The sequence below is a fragment of the Camelus dromedarius genome, chromosome 16 (genome assembly GCF_036321535.1).
Source record: "Camelus dromedarius isolate mCamDro1 chromosome 16, mCamDro1.pat, whole genome shotgun sequence".
Taxonomy (NCBI): domain Eukaryota; kingdom Metazoa; phylum Chordata; class Mammalia; order Artiodactyla; family Camelidae; genus Camelus; species Camelus dromedarius.
The window spans coordinates 45,123,364-45,141,590 of record NC_087451.1 but is presented as its reverse complement, the minus strand read 5'-3'; the positions used below and the strand labels follow the sequence as shown (position 1 = coordinate 45,141,590).

The following is an 18,227-nucleotide window of genomic DNA, read 5'->3' as shown; positions in this document are numbered from 1 at the left end:
CAGAGAGAGGGCTTGCAAAAACCCAGCCCTTATGGGTCAGCATGGAACAGAATCTCAACAAACAGAGGTGAGGACTCAGGAACTGACAGGGATCAGGGGTGCCCTGTGTGAGAGGCTTACGTAGTTCATCTCATGTAACATTTCACACCAACCCCAAGAAGTATTCTCCGTTTCACAGGTGATAAAACTGAGGCTCAGAGCATTAAGTCCCTTACCTGTGTTTCCCAGAAGTAGCGAGTGGCACCAAGCTTCAGACCCTGTCCTGACTCCCCACCTCCAGCACAATCCCTGTAAAAAGAGTACCTGTGAAGTGAGGGGAGACCTTCTCCCATCTGTGGGCCCCCATCCCCGACACACATGGAGAGGGTGAAGGGGGCTGGGTCAGTGTTTGGGGCTGAAGGTCCTAGTCCCAGCTCTTCCACTGTTTGACTGCAAATCCCATCTGTTTCCCTTCCTGGGCCTTTCCCTCCTCATCTGTAAAGCAATCAGCCTAGCCCCGATAACAGCCAAGCCCCTCCTTCCCCCACACATAGATGCTAATATTTTTCGAGTCTATACCTGCCTAGGGCAGCACCCCACCCTCCCCCACCAAAGCCCTTCTTTCCTTCCTGTGGGGTCTGTCTGTGGTAAGCAGGATCCAGCCAGGGAGAGTAAGCCTAGCCCCTAAACATGAATGAATGAAAGGAAGCCCTCCCTGCATAGGAAATAGAAATCTCTCACTCTGGGCTACAGGGCTCATCAATAATTCAGGGGCCATATCAGGTCTGATCTCTGCAGTGGGTTCATCAATATTTCAGCTCCTCCAGGGCCTTGTTCCTTAGCAACCACATCAGCCATGCTCTCCGGGAGGGCTGCCAGGCTGTGTGCTCCCTGCTTCCACTGTCCTATAGATGCTGGCTATGCTTCCTCTTGTGGGCAGAGCCACCCATGCCAATGGGCACTGGCTGCTTTGGTCTTCAGAGCCCCAGGGTGATACTGCATACAGGAGGTGTGTACACACTGGGAAAGGGAGAAGGTCTACCTGGGCGGGGGCAGGGGGACAGGGGGATAGGGAAGGGCGTTTTGGAAGGAGGTCAGGGTATATCTCCCTGGTCTGCCTAAGCCTGAACCCCACGCTTTGGCCCTAGCATGAGTCAGGGCCTGCCTTAGCCTCTCTGCTCTTCACAGGTATGGGGAAGAGGAGTGTCCCCACTCTCTCCCTCTTGCCCAGGCTCAGGGGCTGTTCCCTTTGTGGCCCAGGTGCGGTGGAGGCTTGCCTCCTGCATCAGCTGAGGCGCCGTGCGGCCGGCTTCCTGCGCAGTGACAAGATGGCAGCCCTGTTCACCAAGGTGGGGAAGACATGCCCAGTGGCTGGGGAGATTTGCCACAAGGTGCAGGAGCTGCAGCAGCAAGTGGAGGGCAGGTGAGCTATGGGCCAGCTCCTCCCACTCCACCCTTCTGCTCTTTGCATTTGGTGTTTCCCAGGTTGACTTCCTGGGCTTGTTTCTTGCATGGCCTCTTGGGTGAGGGACCAATCTAAGCGTGGGAGGTGACCCTTTCATGTGCAAGGCCCCATCCCCTGCCTCCAGCCCCAACCCCAGTCAGTCCTCTGGGTTTTCATCCTGTGGCACCAAATTCCATCCCAGTGCCACCAGTCTGAAGCTTCCCCCCAACCCAGACCCTCACACTCCTGAAGCACACCCTCCCTTTGCAGGAAACCCTTGGCGGGCAACCAGGAGGCCCTGCGGAGACAGGGCTCTGCCAGCGGGAAGGCCCCGGCCCTCAGCCTGCAGGCCCTGAAACACATATGGGTACGCACAGCGCTCATCGAGAAAGTGCTGGACAGGGTCATGCAGTACCTGGTGGAGAACTGCAGGTGACTGTCCCTCCCTGGGCCCACCCCACTGCGTGTTTGACTGCCCACCGCCATCTGTAGGAATGCGCCGCCCCTCCGTAACACCTCGAAAGTGTAGACCACATAGACCACACCAGGCACCCTGCAGAGCCCTGTCCTTGTGGACTTATTTCTTCTTGGTGACTGACATGAGTTTGGTCTTTGTGGGGACATATATACTTGGTGAGCTTGATGGCCCTGGAATGAGTCCAGGAGCCCGGCAGTCACCCTGTCTCTCCTTCCCCTGGCAGCAAGTACTACGAGAAGGAGGCATTACTGGCAGATCCTGTGTTTGGCCCCATCTTGGCATCTCTTCTAGGTAAGCCTGGGAACAGAGAGGTGGGGTCTCCGGGACAGGTGTCGTGGGGGCTCCAGGACAGGTTTCAAGGGGGCACCACCCAAGCTGGCTGTCCTATCTCCACAGTGGGACCCTGTGCCTTGGAGTACACCAAGCTCAAGACTGCCGATCATTACTGGACTGACCCCTCTGCTGATGAGCTGGTCCAGAGGCACCGTATCCGAGGTCCCCCGAATCGCCAGGACTCCCCAGCGAAGCGCCCAGCCCTGGGAGTAGGTATCCCTCTTCCTACCCCTGTGCTCAGCCAGGATACGTTCCGGTCCTGTGTGCTCCTGGCAGATAGATGCTGGGCCTTGGAGGTGCCCAGGGTAGTGGCCACCCCAGGATAGCCTTTCCCCCACACTGTCACTTACATAAATGCCAGGAGCACAGAGCTGGTCCATGGCTGAGAGCAAACCGGGGCCAGGAAGGACCCCTGGGGTCAGCTAGAGGATCTGCATGGAGGCCTAGGGTCCTTGTCCCCCACGGCTGACTTCCCAGGGCTGGGGGCTGAGCCATGACTTTGTGCACAGATCCGGAAGCGGCACTCGAGTGGCAGCACGTCAGAGGACAGGCTAGCTGCCTGCGCCCGTGAGTACGTGGAGTCCCTGCACCAGAACTCGAGGACGCGGCTCCTCTATGGCAAGAACAATGTGCTGGTGCAGCCGGTAGGAGAGCCTAGTGCCCACCCCTCCTCGCCTTCTTCTGCCAGAACCTCCAGCCACACTCATCCCTTTCCTCACGACCTTGACCAGAGAGAAGGGGGAAGGGGCCCCACCCCTCACTTTACTGTTTCACACACCTTATGCCCAGCCTTGCGCTCAGCAGGAGCCAGGGAATGGCTTTTGCTCTGGCCAACTGAGAATAGGGCCGTCCGGGGACAGGGATGGCAGCCAGCAGGCAGGGTCAACGCCCAGCTTGAGTATGGCTGGCCCGAACACACCTGGCATCCAGGAAGCTGACAGGACAGAGCCAGTGGCCTCAGACCAATCAGGGAGAGGGGGTGCCCACATCTGCGTGTGGTGTGTGTTGCCCCTGCTCTGCCGGCACCCAGTTCAGGACCCTGTGATTGGCCTAGCCTGGCCCCCACCTGGAGCTCCTTTTGCACAGGCCACCCCCAGGAGCCTCTTGGGCCTTCATCTTCTGTCTTCTACTGTGTCTCCTCCCTACAGAAGGAGGACATGGAGGCTGTCCCTGGCTACCTCTCCCTGCACCAGTCTGCAGAGAGCCTAACTCTGAAGTGGACCCCCAATCAGCTCATGAACGGGACTCTGGGGGACTCTGAGCTGGAAAAGAGGTGGGAGCTTTGGGACTTGCTCCCAGGAGCCAGGGAAGGGAGTAGGGGCTTGCTCCTGGGCAGGGGATGGAGAGGCCCAGCCTGCTCCAGGAGGCAGGCTTTACCCCTTATCCGATGCCAAGAATTGCAGGGAGAGGCTGCCTGGAGAGGTTCCCAAGCTCACTAAGACCAAGTCAGGCCTGGGCACAGAGAAGTTTGCCTGAGCCAAGCTCTAAGCAGCCGAGACTGCCAGGCTCTGTGCCAGGAGAGCAGTGCAGGCCCAGAGGGACACAGCTGGCCGAGGCCACTTTTCGGCTAAGGTCATCCTGTCTTCAGGGTAGTCTCATGGGTGTTGGGGCCGGGAGATGAGGAAGTCAGGATAGCAGGTCTTGGGACTGAGTGACACCGAACTGGTTCCTTTCCAGCGTTTACTGGGACTACGCCCTAGTTGTGCCCTTCAGTCAGATTGTCTGCATCCACTGCCACCAGCAAAGTGAGCCTCCCTTGTCCTGGGCACAGGGGTGAGGGGCTGCACCATGCATGGACTTCCTGTCCTCCCGCCATCCCCATGCCCCTGCCCCACTGTCCTCCTACCCAGCCTCACTGGCCCACATTCACCCCCAGAGAGCGGCGGCACGCTCGTGCTGGTAAGCCAGGATGGCATCCAGAGGCCACCGCTGCACTTCCCTCAGGGGGGCCACCTGCTGTCCTTTCTGTCCTGCCTGGAGAATGGGCTTCTGCCTCAAGGACAGCTGGAGCCCCCGCTCTGGACCCAGCAGGGGAAGGTACCTCAGGGTGTGGGCGGCTCTGGGTGAAGGGATGTGTGAGGTGGGTTCTCCACCTGCCTCCCATCCTTTCCCCACATGAAATTCTTAGGAACAGCCTGAGGGGGGGGACCCTGATTGGACCCCGCCCTGGGCAAGCTGACCACCCGCCCCTCCTTCCACAGGGGAAGGTGTTCCCCAGGCTACGGAAACGCAGCAGCATGCGGTCTGTGGACGTGGAGGAGATGGGCACAGGGTGGGCCACTGACTACGTGTTCCGGATCATTTACCCCGGCCACAGACATGAGCACAGTGAGTGTCCCAAACCTCGTTGGTGGAGGAGGAGAGAGAGGTTCAGGGAGCCAGGGGAGTGCAGTGTCTCCCGGGGAAGCAGGGTAGGGGGCTGGGCAGGAGCAGGCAGGGGCCACTGCCCAGGCCAGGTTAACACCAGAGGTTCGTTACTCAGCCTCTCACTGAACCTTTCTCCCTACAAAACATCCCTTTGAGAAGCGGCCTCTTGTCTACCTAGCTGTCTTCCTGTCACCTTGTGACCCCAGACTCATGGCTCAGCCGATCCAGGCATCACTGTACAATATTTTCTTGGTAATCCTTTCATACCCTGCCCCAGGGTAAAAAATGTGATGAGACTAGAAGTAGAAGGTAGAGAGCTCTCTATTTCTCCTCAGCCTGCTGCCTGACCTCCACAGGGTGGCCTGGGTACGGGATCAGATGGTGCAGATTGTTCACTGTCAGAGCCAGAACCCTAGTGGAAGTGGGGTGAGGGGCATCTGGAGAGGATGAAAATTGGAGCTATAGGGGGACTTTGCGGACAGAGGGTTGAAAGGTGGCCCTGGTGGGTCCTGCCCTGTCTGGACGTAACACCTCTGGGCCCCAGGGGCCGTGTGCAATAGATGTCTACCAACATCTGAGCCCCCTTCCTGGTCAGAGAGCTGGTGCTCCCCATAGGTCTCTCCAGGCCAGACTTGCTGATCTCAGGGATAAGACCCGGTTATTGCCAGCCCAGAGCATTTATTGCCAGCCAACCACCTGCTCCTGAAATTTGCTAACTTGTGCCAATAAGTTGTCAACAAGTTGTCTCTGTATTAGTGGACAGATTGCCCATACTGCAAACACAGCTCAAGCCACAGCTCAAGTTCCCAGCAGGCTTGGAGGACAGGAGACGTGGGGCCCTGTCCCCTCCCAGATGTGCCTGACAAGCAGATGCAGCTTTGGCCAGAACATGTTTGCCAACCTGGCACTTAATCTCGGGCTGTTGCTGGGCTCAGATTATGCAGTTTCCACTTCCCCTCTTCAAGCCTTGGCGTTTCCCAATTCCAGTCACTTCACTTCAAGAAGCTGAAACCCAGCGGGGTGACTCATGCTCCTGGAGAGCAGCTCTCCTGGAAGGCTGGATTTACAGTCTGAAGAGAGGGATTTGGGGTAACCCTCAGATGTGGTTCAGCCTGACCATGACACGAGCCAGAGAATGGTTGGGATCCATCTGCCAACAGTCATCCCCAGCCTCTGCCAGGGCCGGGGAGTCCCAGTCTTTCACTACCCTGGTCCCCCATCAATTCTCTCTCTTCTGTTCTTCCTAGAGAGGGCATCCTCCAAGGAGTGGAGCCCTGCAGCTGCCACCGTGCCCTCACTTTCTTCCCTACCTTCCCCAGTAACTCATCAAAAAACTCTCAGGTCCCTCTCCCCCTCATCCATGCCCTGCGGGCTCAAGGTGACCCAGACTCCATTCTGCTCCCCAAAGGAGGAAGTCCAGACCCTCCTGCCCCGTGACTAGGGTCCTCATGCCTCTGCGTCTCTGCTATTCTCTTTGAGCAGTCACTATTAACTACCACCACCTAGCGGCCAGCCGCGCGGCCTCGGTGGACGATGATGAGGAAGAGGAGGATAAACTACACGCGATGCTCTCAATGATCTGCTCGCGGAACCTCACAGCTCCCAATCCGATGAAAGGTTTTTATCCCTCCCCCTCTCCCTGACCCACCCCACCCTCCCGCCCCACCCCCCTGGTCCCACCTGCCACCCACCACAGGGACTCAAATGGCAGTGTTGGCATTATGGAACTTGCACCCAGGAGGCAGATCAGGGAGAGTGGAAGGAAGCACTAGCAAGAGGGAACGGTACAAAATGCATTGAATCTGTAAGGAGAGGGCTTTGTACCTGAGAAGGAAGAGATATACTGGTGGGGATGTCTGATATTCTGGTTCCGTCTTGGGAACCCTGAATAGTTGAGCCCTGTTCCCACTCCGAGGGGTCATGCTGGCAAACCCAAACAATGTCTCTTTCTTTCTCTCCTGCTGGCTGGGATGACTGGTCCTGTGCCTCTGACTCCTGTCTTAACAGAAACAGGACAGAAGTACCAGGCCCCTCTTGGACATGGGTGGGGACTGGACAGCTCAGCAAACAGGAGTCACCTGTGGGTTTGGAGTGGGGTTGAGGCCACAGTGGAAAGAGACCTAGGGCTTAGTGTACCCAGCAGGCACTGCCTGGCACTTTAGCATGAAACCTAGGAATACCTCTGCCAGGGATATAAGACAGATGTGTTCCCGCCCTCACGGACCTGAGTCCACGGTTACAAAGGCCCCCACATTGGAAATGACACAGCACAGTGCCCACAGCTCCTCTGTCCACCACCCACCTTAGCACAGCGCTAGACTGGTGGAGAGGGACCCCCACTCTTTTTGGAGAGTGCCCAGCCAGGGGACCAATGAAGGGTAGGCCGAGGTGCTCAGGGAAGCTTGGTTCTGAAGGGCTGCAGCCACCTCTCTCAGAGTTTAGGGGAAGCTCCCCATCCCTGCCATCCCTATGCCACAGATTAATTTCTTCTCTCCTTTCCCTGCCCCTGCAGAAGATATCTAGGTATATGTGACACTCTCCTTATGCTTCACAAAATTCTGCCCAAGAGCCTAGCTCCTTAGCTCAGCCACCAAACCTGTGACAAGCAACCAGATCCATGGCCTAGGACATACCTAGCACACCCTCAGCACAACCAGGTGCTCCCTTACACACCACATTCCCTCCCTCATGTCTGCCCTTCCTCCCAGGCCTTCCAGTGGGACCTGCAGGCCAGCCGGTAGGAAGTCGGGGGAGCCTCACTTCTCACGTTCATTGTCTGCACTCAGCCTGCCACCTGGTTCCTTGTAAATTTGGGGTTGATCTGATATTTATTTCCAGGTTAGCTGACTTTCAGCAGTTTGGGGAGGCTAAGTCAGGAGAGTCAGGGAGCTCCTTCTCACCCCACAAGTTATAGTCAGGCTGGAGGATGGGGGGTCCCAGCAGAGCCCGTTTGGCAGACTTGGCATTAGGCAGCAATCTTTGACTTCTCTTAGAGCTGAGGCCTCCAGGGTTCAGAAGCCTTGGATCTTGTCTGGGCATCTTCTTGGGGAACTCAGGGGGTGAGACCAACCCAATGTGCAGCACCTGCGACCTCAACACTTGGGAAAGGGGAGGAGATGTGAGAGCAGCATCAGCAGTGGTTGGGGAGATGGTGTGGGAGCCCCCACCTCTGCTCCAGTCCATAATGACAACACTGTTGAGTTGGTTCTGCTAGCCGTTGCTTTTCAGGCCTGCAACATGCTTGACTTGTGCATGTGAATCGAGTGGCGGGTGTCCAGACTCTCCTTTCCCTCCCCCTCCCCCTCCCTTCCCGCTGCCTCCTCACAGAGCAGAGATGCTGTTCACTCTAATTCTGCTCCAGGCCAGGCACCTTTCACTCGGAGTCTTAGGGGCTGTGGGGTTCAACCACCTTGATTGTCTTGCTTCAAACTTTCCTCATGCTCAGAGGAGAGAGTTAGAGTCAAAGCTGGCCCAGCAGACCCCCCATCGTCCAGCCTGCTGCCCCTCGCCCAGTCACTCCAGAGCTCCAGCTGTCTGCACTGGGTTAATTCAGAGATGCAGTGTTCAATGCTGGCTGGTTCAGCTCCTTCCTGGAGAATTAAGGTGAAGAGCATTGACCCAGGAGACTTGCCTTGGTTGGGCCCTGCTTTCCGGGCATGAGCTCGTTTCCCTGTGTGCCCACCCTCTGCACCTGGCGCCCCACTGCCTGCCCGCTTGCTGCCTGCTGCCTACCTGGCTGGGCCTACTCCCCCCACCCCCCCATCTCCCCCCCAGCTCCTCCCACAACTGGCCTCTCTCCTGCCTGCTGCAGGGGTCTGAGCTGGGCTCCTGCCCCACCCCACCTGCATTTGTCCCCTCCCTCTTCTTCCCAGAGTCTCAGGCATGGCTTGCAACCCCTCACTCCCAGAGCCGCAGCCCCTCCACACCAAGTATGTTCCCTTAATTTGCCTCCTGGTGGAGCTGAAGGCCAGATACCCATAAAACCCCAGCCGTGGGTCTGGGAAGAGAGCCCTAGGGCCAAGATAGGGCAGCCCCTGAGGGGACTGGAGGGGGCTCAGCTCAGCCCTCCCCACAAAGGCACACCCAGAGCTGAAGTCTGGCTCCCACAAAAACCAGGACTAGGTCTACTCCAGACTCATAGCAGGCCAGGGCCCAGGCCAGTTCACAGAAAAAGACTGCCGCTTGAAAGAGTTCTCCTTACACACACGGCTATCTCTCCTTGTCCTCAGTCTTCTCTGCTCTCTCCCTCCTGACGTCACCTCCTAGTCCTTTCACTTCCTGCCCTCACTTTGCTTCATCCTTGTGACTCACTGAACCTGCCAGAGTCCCCCACGAGCAGTTCCCTGCCCTGTGTGGGCTCTCGAAGCTCTCAAGGGACTTGAGTTCTAATTCAGACTAGCCGGGCCAGCTGAGGAGGCTCCATCTGCTGTGGTGTAAATGTATCCAAGGGGCTGTCTTCTGAGGCTGCACCTGGCACATTTTTCTGGACAGTGGGACTGTGTCTAGCTACACCCTCGTCTGCCCAGTGGCCTTGGCAGACCTGGGAATTTTGCCCATCCTGCCAGCTCACCTGTGTGTTTGCAGGAGGCCACCACGCTGAGTGCAGTCAGGCGAGGATGGAGAATTCAAAGAGGACCCATGTGAGGTGGCAGCAGGGCGCCTGACCTGGGCAGGGAGCATTGCTCCTCCTTAACAACTGGCCACAAGGTCTAGAACTCTCAAGGTGGTGAGGTCTGTGGACCAGGCCCAGTGGCTCAGGGGCTTGATCAGCTGAGACTCCTGGCATGGGAAGGTTCGAAGTTTGCTGTGTTCCAGGCACCTTCCTGCACATCTCAGAGTTTGCCCAAGAGAACCAGGCTGAGTCCTGGAAGGCCAGGCCAGCTGGCGGCATTTCAGAGAGCTCAGGCTTTTCTTGTTCCTTATCTTTCTTTCTCCTCCCTCTAGCAAAACAAGTGTCTATTCCATTGCTTATAGCAAGATGGAGAGAACACAATCATCCGTGATTCAGTGAAAGTATCTTATCATGTTCAGAAAGACTAGGTGGAGGCCGGGGAGTGTCAGGCACCCTCTCTCTCCACCACTTCCATCTCTGGGCTCCGGACCCTGGACCAGGCAGGCACCACCCCTGTGGTTTTCCACCAATGGGTGACTTCATGCTGCAGCTCTGGGCACAGAGGTGGGCATGTGGCAGGGTGCTTGGGGAGGAAACCTGCCAGGCCCTGACCGTGGCCGCCTTCTTGCCCTCAGGTGCCGGCGACATGATCGAGATGCAGGGCTTTGGTCCCAGCCTGCCAGCCTGGCACCTGGAACCCCTGTGCAGCCAGGGCACCTCCTGCTTCTCCTGCTCCACCAGCAGCTCCCCGTACACAGCCCCCAGCCACTGCAGCTGTGTCCCTGACCGGTGAGTGGGCGTGTCCATCCACATGCGTGTGTCACTGTCCTTCGGGGCTGTCACTTGCCTGACAGGGTGGTCTCGAGTTGGACACACCTGGGTTTGAATTTCACTTCCGCTCCCCATGTGACTGGCATGTTGCTGAGCCTCTGTGAACCCCAGTGTCCTCATCTGTCAAATGGGGATCACAGCCCCTGTTTCCTAAAGTACTCGTGAGGACTGAGTGAGGTGTGTAACCCACGCGAATGCCCAGAGCTGTGCCTGCACAGAGCAGGCGCTTGGGACCTGGAGCCCCCCTTCCCAAGGTGGGCCTGGATCCTGCCATCGGGCTGACGTCTGCGGACACTCAGCAGGTATCTAGGCATCTGCCCCATGCCAGGAACAACGTGTGGAGGGTGTTTGTGTGAGGGGCACATGCCCACCTTGATGGCCAGCTGCTCTTTTACCTGTTACTCCTGATGACCCTCAGATGGTTCTCTCCATTTCCACATGAGGAAAGAGATTCACTAATGTGAAGTTAGTTGCCCAAGGTCTCCTGGGTAGCTGGGGGCCAGGTTGGGACCCCAGCAGATCTACCCAGAGTGGCTGGAGGGGCAGGGAGCCCTTGACGTGCTGGGGAGCTGTAGATCCTGCTTCCTGTGCCACCCCAAGTGCCTCAGCTGCCCCTGAGCCAGCACGTCTGTCCTTCTCATCCTCCTTCCCGCAGAGGAGCCACCTTCTGAGTCAGGTTGATTCCACAGGTTGCCCCTCAGGCTGCTGTGTGAGAGCATGAAGAGGCAGATCGTGTCCCGGGCCTTCTATGGCTGTGAGTGTGGGGTGAAGTGGGGCCACAAGGTGGGGAGGGGAAGCAGGAGGCACCAGGTCACAGGGTCACAGCCTCCTGGCTCCCCTACCTCCTGCAGGGCTGGCATACTGCCGTCACCTGTCCACGGTGCGGACCCACCTATCAGCACTGGTGCATCACAACATCATCCCGCCTGCCCGGCCCCCGGGGGCCTCAGGGGGCCTCACCAAGGACGTGTGGAGCAAGTATCAAAAGGACGAAAAGGTGCGCAGTCTGGGGAGCTGGGGCCAGAAGCCGGGTTGACGGGCTGGGGGGCAGCTGTGAGAGCAGACCAGCCTGCTTCGGGAGCAGCTTTCACAAACCCAATAGGCATTCAGGTAAAACTGATAGCCTTGGAGGGCCTGGGTCACGGTAGCCTCAGACGACTGACTAGGCCCGTGGGTCTCAATGGGAAAGAGCCTGGCAGGGAGTCCATTCTGCATCTGCATCACTCCACAATGTTGGGCAGGTATCTGTATGTTGCTGGGTTTCATGTCTGCCTTGAAAGGGAGCAGGGTTCAAGCAGATCTCATCCAGCTCTAGTCTGGGGTGCAGAGGATGTGACAGCTCGAAAGCCAGGTTTGCCTGGGCTTTAGCAGAGTGACCGAACAAATCACTGTCCCCAGCTCCAGCTCTCCAGGGGGTAGGGTCGCCCAGCTGGGCTTCAGTGACTGCAGGAGATGCATAGTCTTGACTCCCTGGGTCCCTCAGAACTACAAGGAGCTGGAGCTGCTGCGGCAGGTCTACTATGGAGGCGTGGAGCATGAGATCCGCAAGGATGTCTGGCCCTTTCTGCTTGGCCACTACAAGTTTGGCATGAGCAAGAAGGAGATGGAGCAGGTGAGGGGGCCTGTTCCCATGAGGATAGGGAGACGGGGAGCCAGGCCATGGGAACCCAGGGTGGGGGCCTTGGGAACCTCAGTCTCTCCCCAGGGCAGAGGAAACTGTTAGCAGTGCAGCCCCACTATCCTCACCGCTGGGCCGGACCCTGGTCTCCAGCTGTCCCAGGAGGAGAGCTGCAGAGGAGGGCCTGCGGCACCCCTCCCCCAACACTCACATTGTGGTTTGAGTACAGGTGGACACAGTGGTGGCAGCGAGGTACCAGCGGGTGTTGGCGGAGTGGAAGGCCTGTGAGGTGGTGGTGAGGCAACGGGAGCGGGAGGCTCACCCAGCCTCACTCACCAAGTTCTCCTCGGGCAGTAGCATCGACAGCCACGTGCAGCGCCTCATCCACCGAGATTCCACCATCAGCAATGACGTGAGCTTGCGGGGTCCTGGGGGTGGGGGGCGGGGCTCCCAGCATGGCAGGCCTGCCCTCTAGTGCCCACTGGCCGCAGAGCCCTGGAGGATGGCTTAATGTGTCTGTGTCTCAGTCTCATTTTCTTCCACTGAAAAGTGGGATGCTGGTCCCCTGCTGCCCACTTCTCTGGGTGTTGCAGGAATGAAGTGACATGGCGCACTGTGTTCTGTTTTAATGGACTAGTAGAGGAAGGTGGATTAGTGGGGAATTAGGGAGGCCTTCTCTCCTTGTAGAGAGACCTCAAGGCTAGGAATGGGCCTCGCTGGATTCTAGTCCCAGGTCCACTAGTGACAAGACAAGTCACTTCTCTTCCATCTGTGGGCCTCAGTGCCCCCTCTCAGCTCTACTCTCCCCTGATTGTAGTGGTGCACTGGGAGCTGTTGGCTAGGGGCCAGGGGAACACTTTTAGCAGTCCCGTGGTGTCCGCTGGCCAGACCCCGCATCACCCTGTAGAGCTGACTGTGCAGAGCCCGTTCACAGCCTGTGTAGTTCTTCTGGTGTCACTCCTGCCTTTTAGGTGAACATCAAGTCCCAAACAATGGCCGCAGGGCCAACAGGAACTGATAAGTTTCAGTTTTCAGGGCACTCTTTTATTAACTTGTGTTTTTTCTTTAAAATTGCCGCTTCAGGTAGTATAATTCTTGTTATGTAACTCCTTACTAACATAAAACTTTTGGAGCAGGACTGAAAGAAATGGAACTACCAAGGCACACTCTCCTTTCCATGTGCTTTGTTCTTAATCTCCATTAGTGAACATATTCTCTATCTGGCTTTGGGTTTTGTAAAATCCTGAGTCTGTACCAGTGCCCCAGCTGCTTAGCTTATGGACACAAGTCGCCTTTCTCACTGGCACTGTTCTCAGGCTCTGGATTGCCTCAGAATCATGGCCTTACCTGATGTTAACCAAACAGCATTTCATGCTTCTTGCCCAAAGTGAAAACTCCTGTTAACATCCATACCCTACATAGTCCAAATAGAAAACCAAAATGAAACAAAAGTGTATGTCTCTTCTTTTCCCTGTGATTTGTCTGGTGGCGTGGACTGTTTGCAATGAGCAGAACGTTTCTTTTCACTTCTTACCTCTCAGCTTGTCTGCAGCTAATGTAACTGATGTGGTCCTCGCTAGGGAGGCGTCCTGCCTTGTTCTACTGAGCATCAGTACTGACAATGAGGAAGGACTTACTTTTCCTAACCCCTCCAGCCTGCCGCATCCCTAGACTGCCGCAGAAGCCCCACCGACACCGGAAGCCATTCTGACCTGAGGCAGCCTCAGGACTTGTATTCTGTTGGATGACACTTCGTTCACCCTGGCCATCAAGTGTCCAGGCCTCCAGTTCCCCTTCTGCCCTGGAGCGTTTCACACTTTTTCTCACCAGTGAGACCAGATGGGGCTGAAGACTGTTTTCGTGCTTTTCAGGAGCCTGGTCGGCTGGGTCAGAGGGGCTGCTTGGTGCCTGGGGCAGGCAGTGCTGGACGCCATGGTGTGGGAGTGGGGCTGTGAGAATTCTCCATCCCTCTCAGTCTGACCCTGGAAGGAGAGACGAGCGGTGGGATGGTGCTGGAGTGCAAGTGTGAGCCCCTTCATCTGTTTGCCCCCACCAGGTATTTGTCTCTGTGGATGACCTGGAGCCCCCAAGGCTGGAAGATCCCATACCGGAGCCCGAGCCGGGGGTGGGGGCCGGGCCCCCCGGCACCGCCATGGTGGAGCAGCAGTCAGTGGAGTTCGACTCTCCAGACTCGGGACTGCCTTCCTCTCGCAATTACTCCGTGGCCTCAGGCATCCAGTCGAGCATAGATGAGGGACAGAGCGTGGGCTTTGAGGAGGAGGACGGCGGTGGGGAGGAAGGCTCTGATGGGCCGGTCCCTGCAGCCCAGGCTTTCTCTGAGTCCCAAGATCCCAGCCAGGAGATGGCCTCACGGGCTGGCGAGCTGGAGGCAGGGGAGGAGCTTGCGGCTGTGTGCGCTGCCGCCTACACTGTATGTGGACGTTCCCTGTCTCCTGGGCACTGCTCTCAGTGGTCCCAGAGGCAGTCCTGACACCCCAAAGCTTGGGGACAGGGGCTGATGGGCTGGAGGGTAGGGGGACCCTGACTGTCTTGGAGGGGACACTGAGCTCATCTCAGCATCCCCAGAGGACTCTGTTCTCTGTGTCCCTTGGTTCCCTGCCTTTGCTGCATTCCTTTATTTGGGCATCACCTCTGGCCCCCAACTCACCACTGAGGGCCCTCCACTCTTCCAGATAGAATTACTGGACACCGTGGCCTTAAATCTGCACCGCATTGACAAGGATGTGCAGCGATGTGACCGCAACTACTGGTACTTCACGCCCCCCAACCTCGAGAGGCTCCGAGACATCATGTGCAGGTGCCACTGTGGGGCAGGGCTCAGTGGGAGGCGGGGACCCTGCCCCATGAAAGCTTCGGCCCAGCAGCACCTGCTCCCCTGTCCTGCCCCGACTCACTCCCTCTGTCTGCTGTGCCTCCCACCCCACCCCTCTTCATTCTCAAGGTCTTTTAGATCTCAGCTTCACCATGCTTCTTCAGGAAGCCTTAGCTGATGCCCCACCCCAGCACACCAGGTGGTGACGCCTGTCCCATCCCTCTCCCTGAGCCCCTGAGGGCCTTGAGGACAGCGGCTGTGGGTCGTTTGCCATCGTGCTCCAGGTTATTGGAGAGGCTACCTTCTGGGTAGCAGGCTGCTCTGGGCACCGTCTCCCCAGGAGTCCCTGAGGGGAGGGGAAGATGGTGCACAGCCATAGCGACTGTCCCCGGCGTTTCAGCTATGTGTGGGAGCACCTGGACGTGGGATACGTGCAGGGCATGTGCGACCTGTTGGCTCCTCTCCTGGTCATCCTCGACAATGGTGAGGAGGGGTGGGGGGACTGTTCCCTAAATGGTGTTGGGATTGGGCCAACTCAAGCTGGAGAAAGGAAAAGGAGACCACGTGGTCTGCCAGGGTGGGGATGTAAGCCAGCCCCGTCCCCTTGTGGAGTGAGGCGTTGGGGTCTCCTGCCTGCCGGCCTCATGCCCACCTCCCCACAGACCAGCTGGCCTACAGCTGTTTCAGCAACCTCATGAAGAGGATGAGCCAGAACTTCCCCAATGGGGGCGCCATGGACACCCACTTTGCCAACATGCGCTCCCTCATCCAGGTAAGGTTGGCAGCAGCCTTGGGGCAAGTGACCGAGCTGCTCTGGGCTTGCTCATTGTCCACAGGGAGGCTAGGGTGCACTCCCAAAGTATTTTTTTACTTATAAGCTTAATTTCTTTCCTTTAAAAAAAAAAAACAAACATCATTTCAACCTTACAAATTGAGGAGTGTTAGAGGGTGACAGCTCATGCTCATGAGAGTTCTGATGAGTTGTGCGGTTGGTGATGAAATCACCCAGAAATGGTGTAATTCCAGAGAGTACATCCCACAGAGACAGGTGGGGCCGCAGAGTGCAGCGTCCACCCGAGGAGATGGGAGTGGCGAGAGCAGCTGTGGGGCAGCCCGGGAGGCACAGGGGGGGCCTCCAGCAGGGCGGCAGCACTGGTTCAGTCCGGCTCCCTTTCTCCACACACCAGATCCTGGACTCAGAGCTGTTTGAACTGATGCATCAGAATGGAGACTACACTCACTTCTACTTCTGTTACCGCTGGTTCCTGCTGGATTTTAAGAGAGGTAAGAGGTGGGCTGGAGGGTAGGCCTGGGGTCAGGGGCAGTGGGAGATCCCTCTTCCCCAAAGTCAGTGATTCTCAACCCACACTGTAGTTTAGAAACCCTGGGGAGCCCTGGGCCCCACCCAGCCCCACACTTACTAAATGTGGGAGCCTGGACATCGGCAATTTTGAACGCCCTTAGGTGAACTGACAGTGCAGCCAGGGTTGAAAATCACCCAAAGGCAGTGGTTTTCAGAACTGCATTCAAACCAAATCTTCACAAGCACCAAGGCCTATGAAAGTGAGCTGCTCTAGCTGAGTGTGGTGTGGCATCTGCAGGAGGCTGGTGTGCAGGAACTACCAAGGAGAAGGGTGGGGCTTTGGCCTGGGGCACAGACCCCTTCTCCTGGACTGGCTCCTGTAGTGGAGAGAATCCCAGGACTCTGGCTCCCCGGAGCTCTGTCTCAGCACAAGGCTCTGTCCAGAGGCCCGTGGGCAGCCAGGCCCAGCCTTGGCCCCTCGCTGTCTCCAGAGCTGCCGTATGAGGATGTGTTTGCTGTGTGGGAGGTGATCTGGGCGGCCCGGCACATCTCGTCGGAGCACTTTGTCCTGTTCATCGCCCTGGCCCTGGTGGAGACCTACCGCGAGATCATCCGCGACAACAACATGGACTTCACCGACATCATCAAGTTCTTCAACGGTAGGAGCCACTCAGCCGTGCCCCAGCCAGGGAGCGGGAGCCTCCACTCCTGGCCTGCACAGGGTAGGAGGGACTCTCAGCAATACTGGTCCCTGTCCCGTAAGCAAATGCAGGAGTCCAGGTGGAAACAGAGCAGGGTGGGCAGCCCCAGGGCTCCTCCCAGACTGTTGCCCCTGCTCCAGCATCCCCACAGTTACCCATGTCTCCCCCAGAACGGGCTGAGCATCATGACGCCCAGGAGATCCTGCGGATCGCCCGGGACCTCGTCCACAAGGTGCAGATGCTCATAGAGAACAAGTGAGGGCTGTGGCTGGGAGGCAGCAGCCGCCAGAGCCTGGGTTCCAGGGCCTCCAGAGCCTCCTGGGCCCTTGGGCCCTGCAGAGGGAGGTGCCCCAGCCGACCCCGCCTGCTCAACTGTGTTCCTAACAAAGTGCTTGTAAACCTGGGATCCGACTCCAGGCAGTGCTAGCCCTGCAGGGCGAGTCTGGGGCCAGGACGCCCTCGGATCAGGGCCAGGATGGGAGAGGTCAGCCTCCTGGAGTGGCTGCCTTGAGGGACACTTACTCTGCTCCCCTCTCAGATGCCTGGAGATAGCCCCACTGCCACTGGCAGCCTCGGCCTGGGCAGCTCCTCGTGGCCTCTCCTGGGGCCCTGTAGTTAGGAGGGCTGTAGCTGCCTAGGCCTACCTGAGTGGGTCCAGGGGACCCTGTGCTGTATCCCTGCTGAGCGTCCCTCTGCAGGTCCAGTGCATGTGCACACACCAGCCCCAGCTGGGGGGTGCTCTGGGTGCAGGAGACCTGCATTCACGTCCTCCCCGGAGACTGGGGCAGCCCAACAACGTGGGCCCTGGGTGGGAGCAACCCACCTCAGCAGCACTGCCACTGCCTTTGGCCACCTGAGGTGACCCCATGCACTCCCCCAGCCCATACAGTGCACCCACATGTGCCTGTACAGCCTCATTCTTAACACCTGCTCGTGCTTTATGCGTCAGATGCATCCCTGAAAACTGTATAAACGACGCTTTGGCCACCTGAATGAACTGGAATGTGGTAGGAGCACTTGCTTTCGAGAGGAACCCCAGGGTGGTTCTTTACGAGGCAACCCTGTCATGGCCTCCTCTCAGGGACGGGCTCAGAGCGCGCGGCAGCCCGTCATCTACCCAAGGCATCTCCAGAGTCCCTAAGGCGGAGGGGAGGGTGCTTAGCTCTCCCCAGCGTGTCCCTGGTGAGAAGCAAGGCTAGGTCTTCCTTCCACATGCTTGTCAGGATGCCGAGGATGCTAGGGACCCAGAAACCCCCTTGGAGGAACCTCACTCATGGAGGTGCTAGGAAGGGCCCAGCTCATGACCCCAGGCCTCGTCACACAGCTTGCTCCGTCATCCACACTTAACCGTCCCATCAACACATGCAGGATAGGCCTTGCTCTGGGGCCAGGAGGCCACTATGCCACAGGGGCTGGGCCTGCCCAGAGGTCACTAAGGTCTGGAGACGTCCTGCATTTGAGAAACACGGGAAAGGGCCCAGCAGCCACTCTGCACCTGGCAGTCTCCCCAGCCCAGCCCTGCCCCTGGCGCTGCACGGCCTGTGTGGGGGCAGCCTGCCCCACTGCCTACCTGTTGTGTGAGTCCTTGGCCTCCATCAAGTATGGTGGCCATTGTGTGCCTGCCTTAGTGACTCAGTGGTTTTGTGAGGAGCAGAGTGTGTATGTTTTTTTGGCTCAGAAACTATACTCTTCAGTATAACAGACCAATAAACACAGCATTTGGCAATG

At 57.8% G+C, this 18,227-nt stretch overlaps 1 protein-coding gene across 4 annotated transcripts in view; it reads left to right on the top strand.

The window, feature by feature from the left end:
- Nucleotides 1-18,227, top strand: part of SGSM2 (small G protein signaling modulator 2) — a 34,645-nt gene extending 16,418 nt beyond the window's left edge. Inside the window, exons 3-24 of one of the 4 annotated variants that reach the window (XM_010986403.3) lie at nucleotides 1,240-1,402; nucleotides 1,694-1,855; nucleotides 2,125-2,192; nucleotides 2,298-2,443; nucleotides 2,744-2,878; nucleotides 3,383-3,507; nucleotides 3,912-3,979; nucleotides 4,111-4,271; nucleotides 4,436-4,562; nucleotides 6,084-6,218; nucleotides 9,849-10,002; nucleotides 10,734-10,798; nucleotides 10,896-11,041; nucleotides 11,528-11,656; nucleotides 11,892-12,074; nucleotides 13,719-14,093; nucleotides 14,356-14,480; nucleotides 14,896-14,978; nucleotides 15,158-15,267; nucleotides 15,683-15,779; nucleotides 16,290-16,457; nucleotides 16,670-18,227. In XM_010986403.3, the coding sequence (XP_010984705.1) occupies nucleotides 1,240-1,402; nucleotides 1,694-1,855; nucleotides 2,125-2,192; nucleotides 2,298-2,443; nucleotides 2,744-2,878; nucleotides 3,383-3,507; nucleotides 3,912-3,979; nucleotides 4,111-4,271; nucleotides 4,436-4,562; nucleotides 6,084-6,218; nucleotides 9,849-10,002; nucleotides 10,734-10,798; nucleotides 10,896-11,041; nucleotides 11,528-11,656; nucleotides 11,892-12,074; nucleotides 13,719-14,093; nucleotides 14,356-14,480; nucleotides 14,896-14,978; nucleotides 15,158-15,267; nucleotides 15,683-15,779; nucleotides 16,290-16,457; nucleotides 16,670-16,758 (3,014 nt within the window). In that variant the 3' untranslated portion in view covers nucleotides 16,759-18,227. The remainder of the gene's footprint in view (nucleotides 1-1,239; nucleotides 1,403-1,693; nucleotides 1,856-2,124; nucleotides 2,193-2,297; nucleotides 2,444-2,743; nucleotides 2,879-3,382; nucleotides 3,508-3,911; nucleotides 3,980-4,110; nucleotides 4,272-4,435; nucleotides 4,563-6,083; nucleotides 6,219-9,848; nucleotides 10,003-10,733; nucleotides 10,799-10,895; nucleotides 11,042-11,527; nucleotides 11,657-11,891; nucleotides 12,075-13,718; nucleotides 14,094-14,355; nucleotides 14,481-14,895; nucleotides 14,979-15,157; nucleotides 15,268-15,682; nucleotides 15,780-16,289; nucleotides 16,458-16,669) is intronic. The other 3 variants (XM_010986405.3, XM_031468543.2, XM_010986404.3) reach the window with 3 other exon arrangements.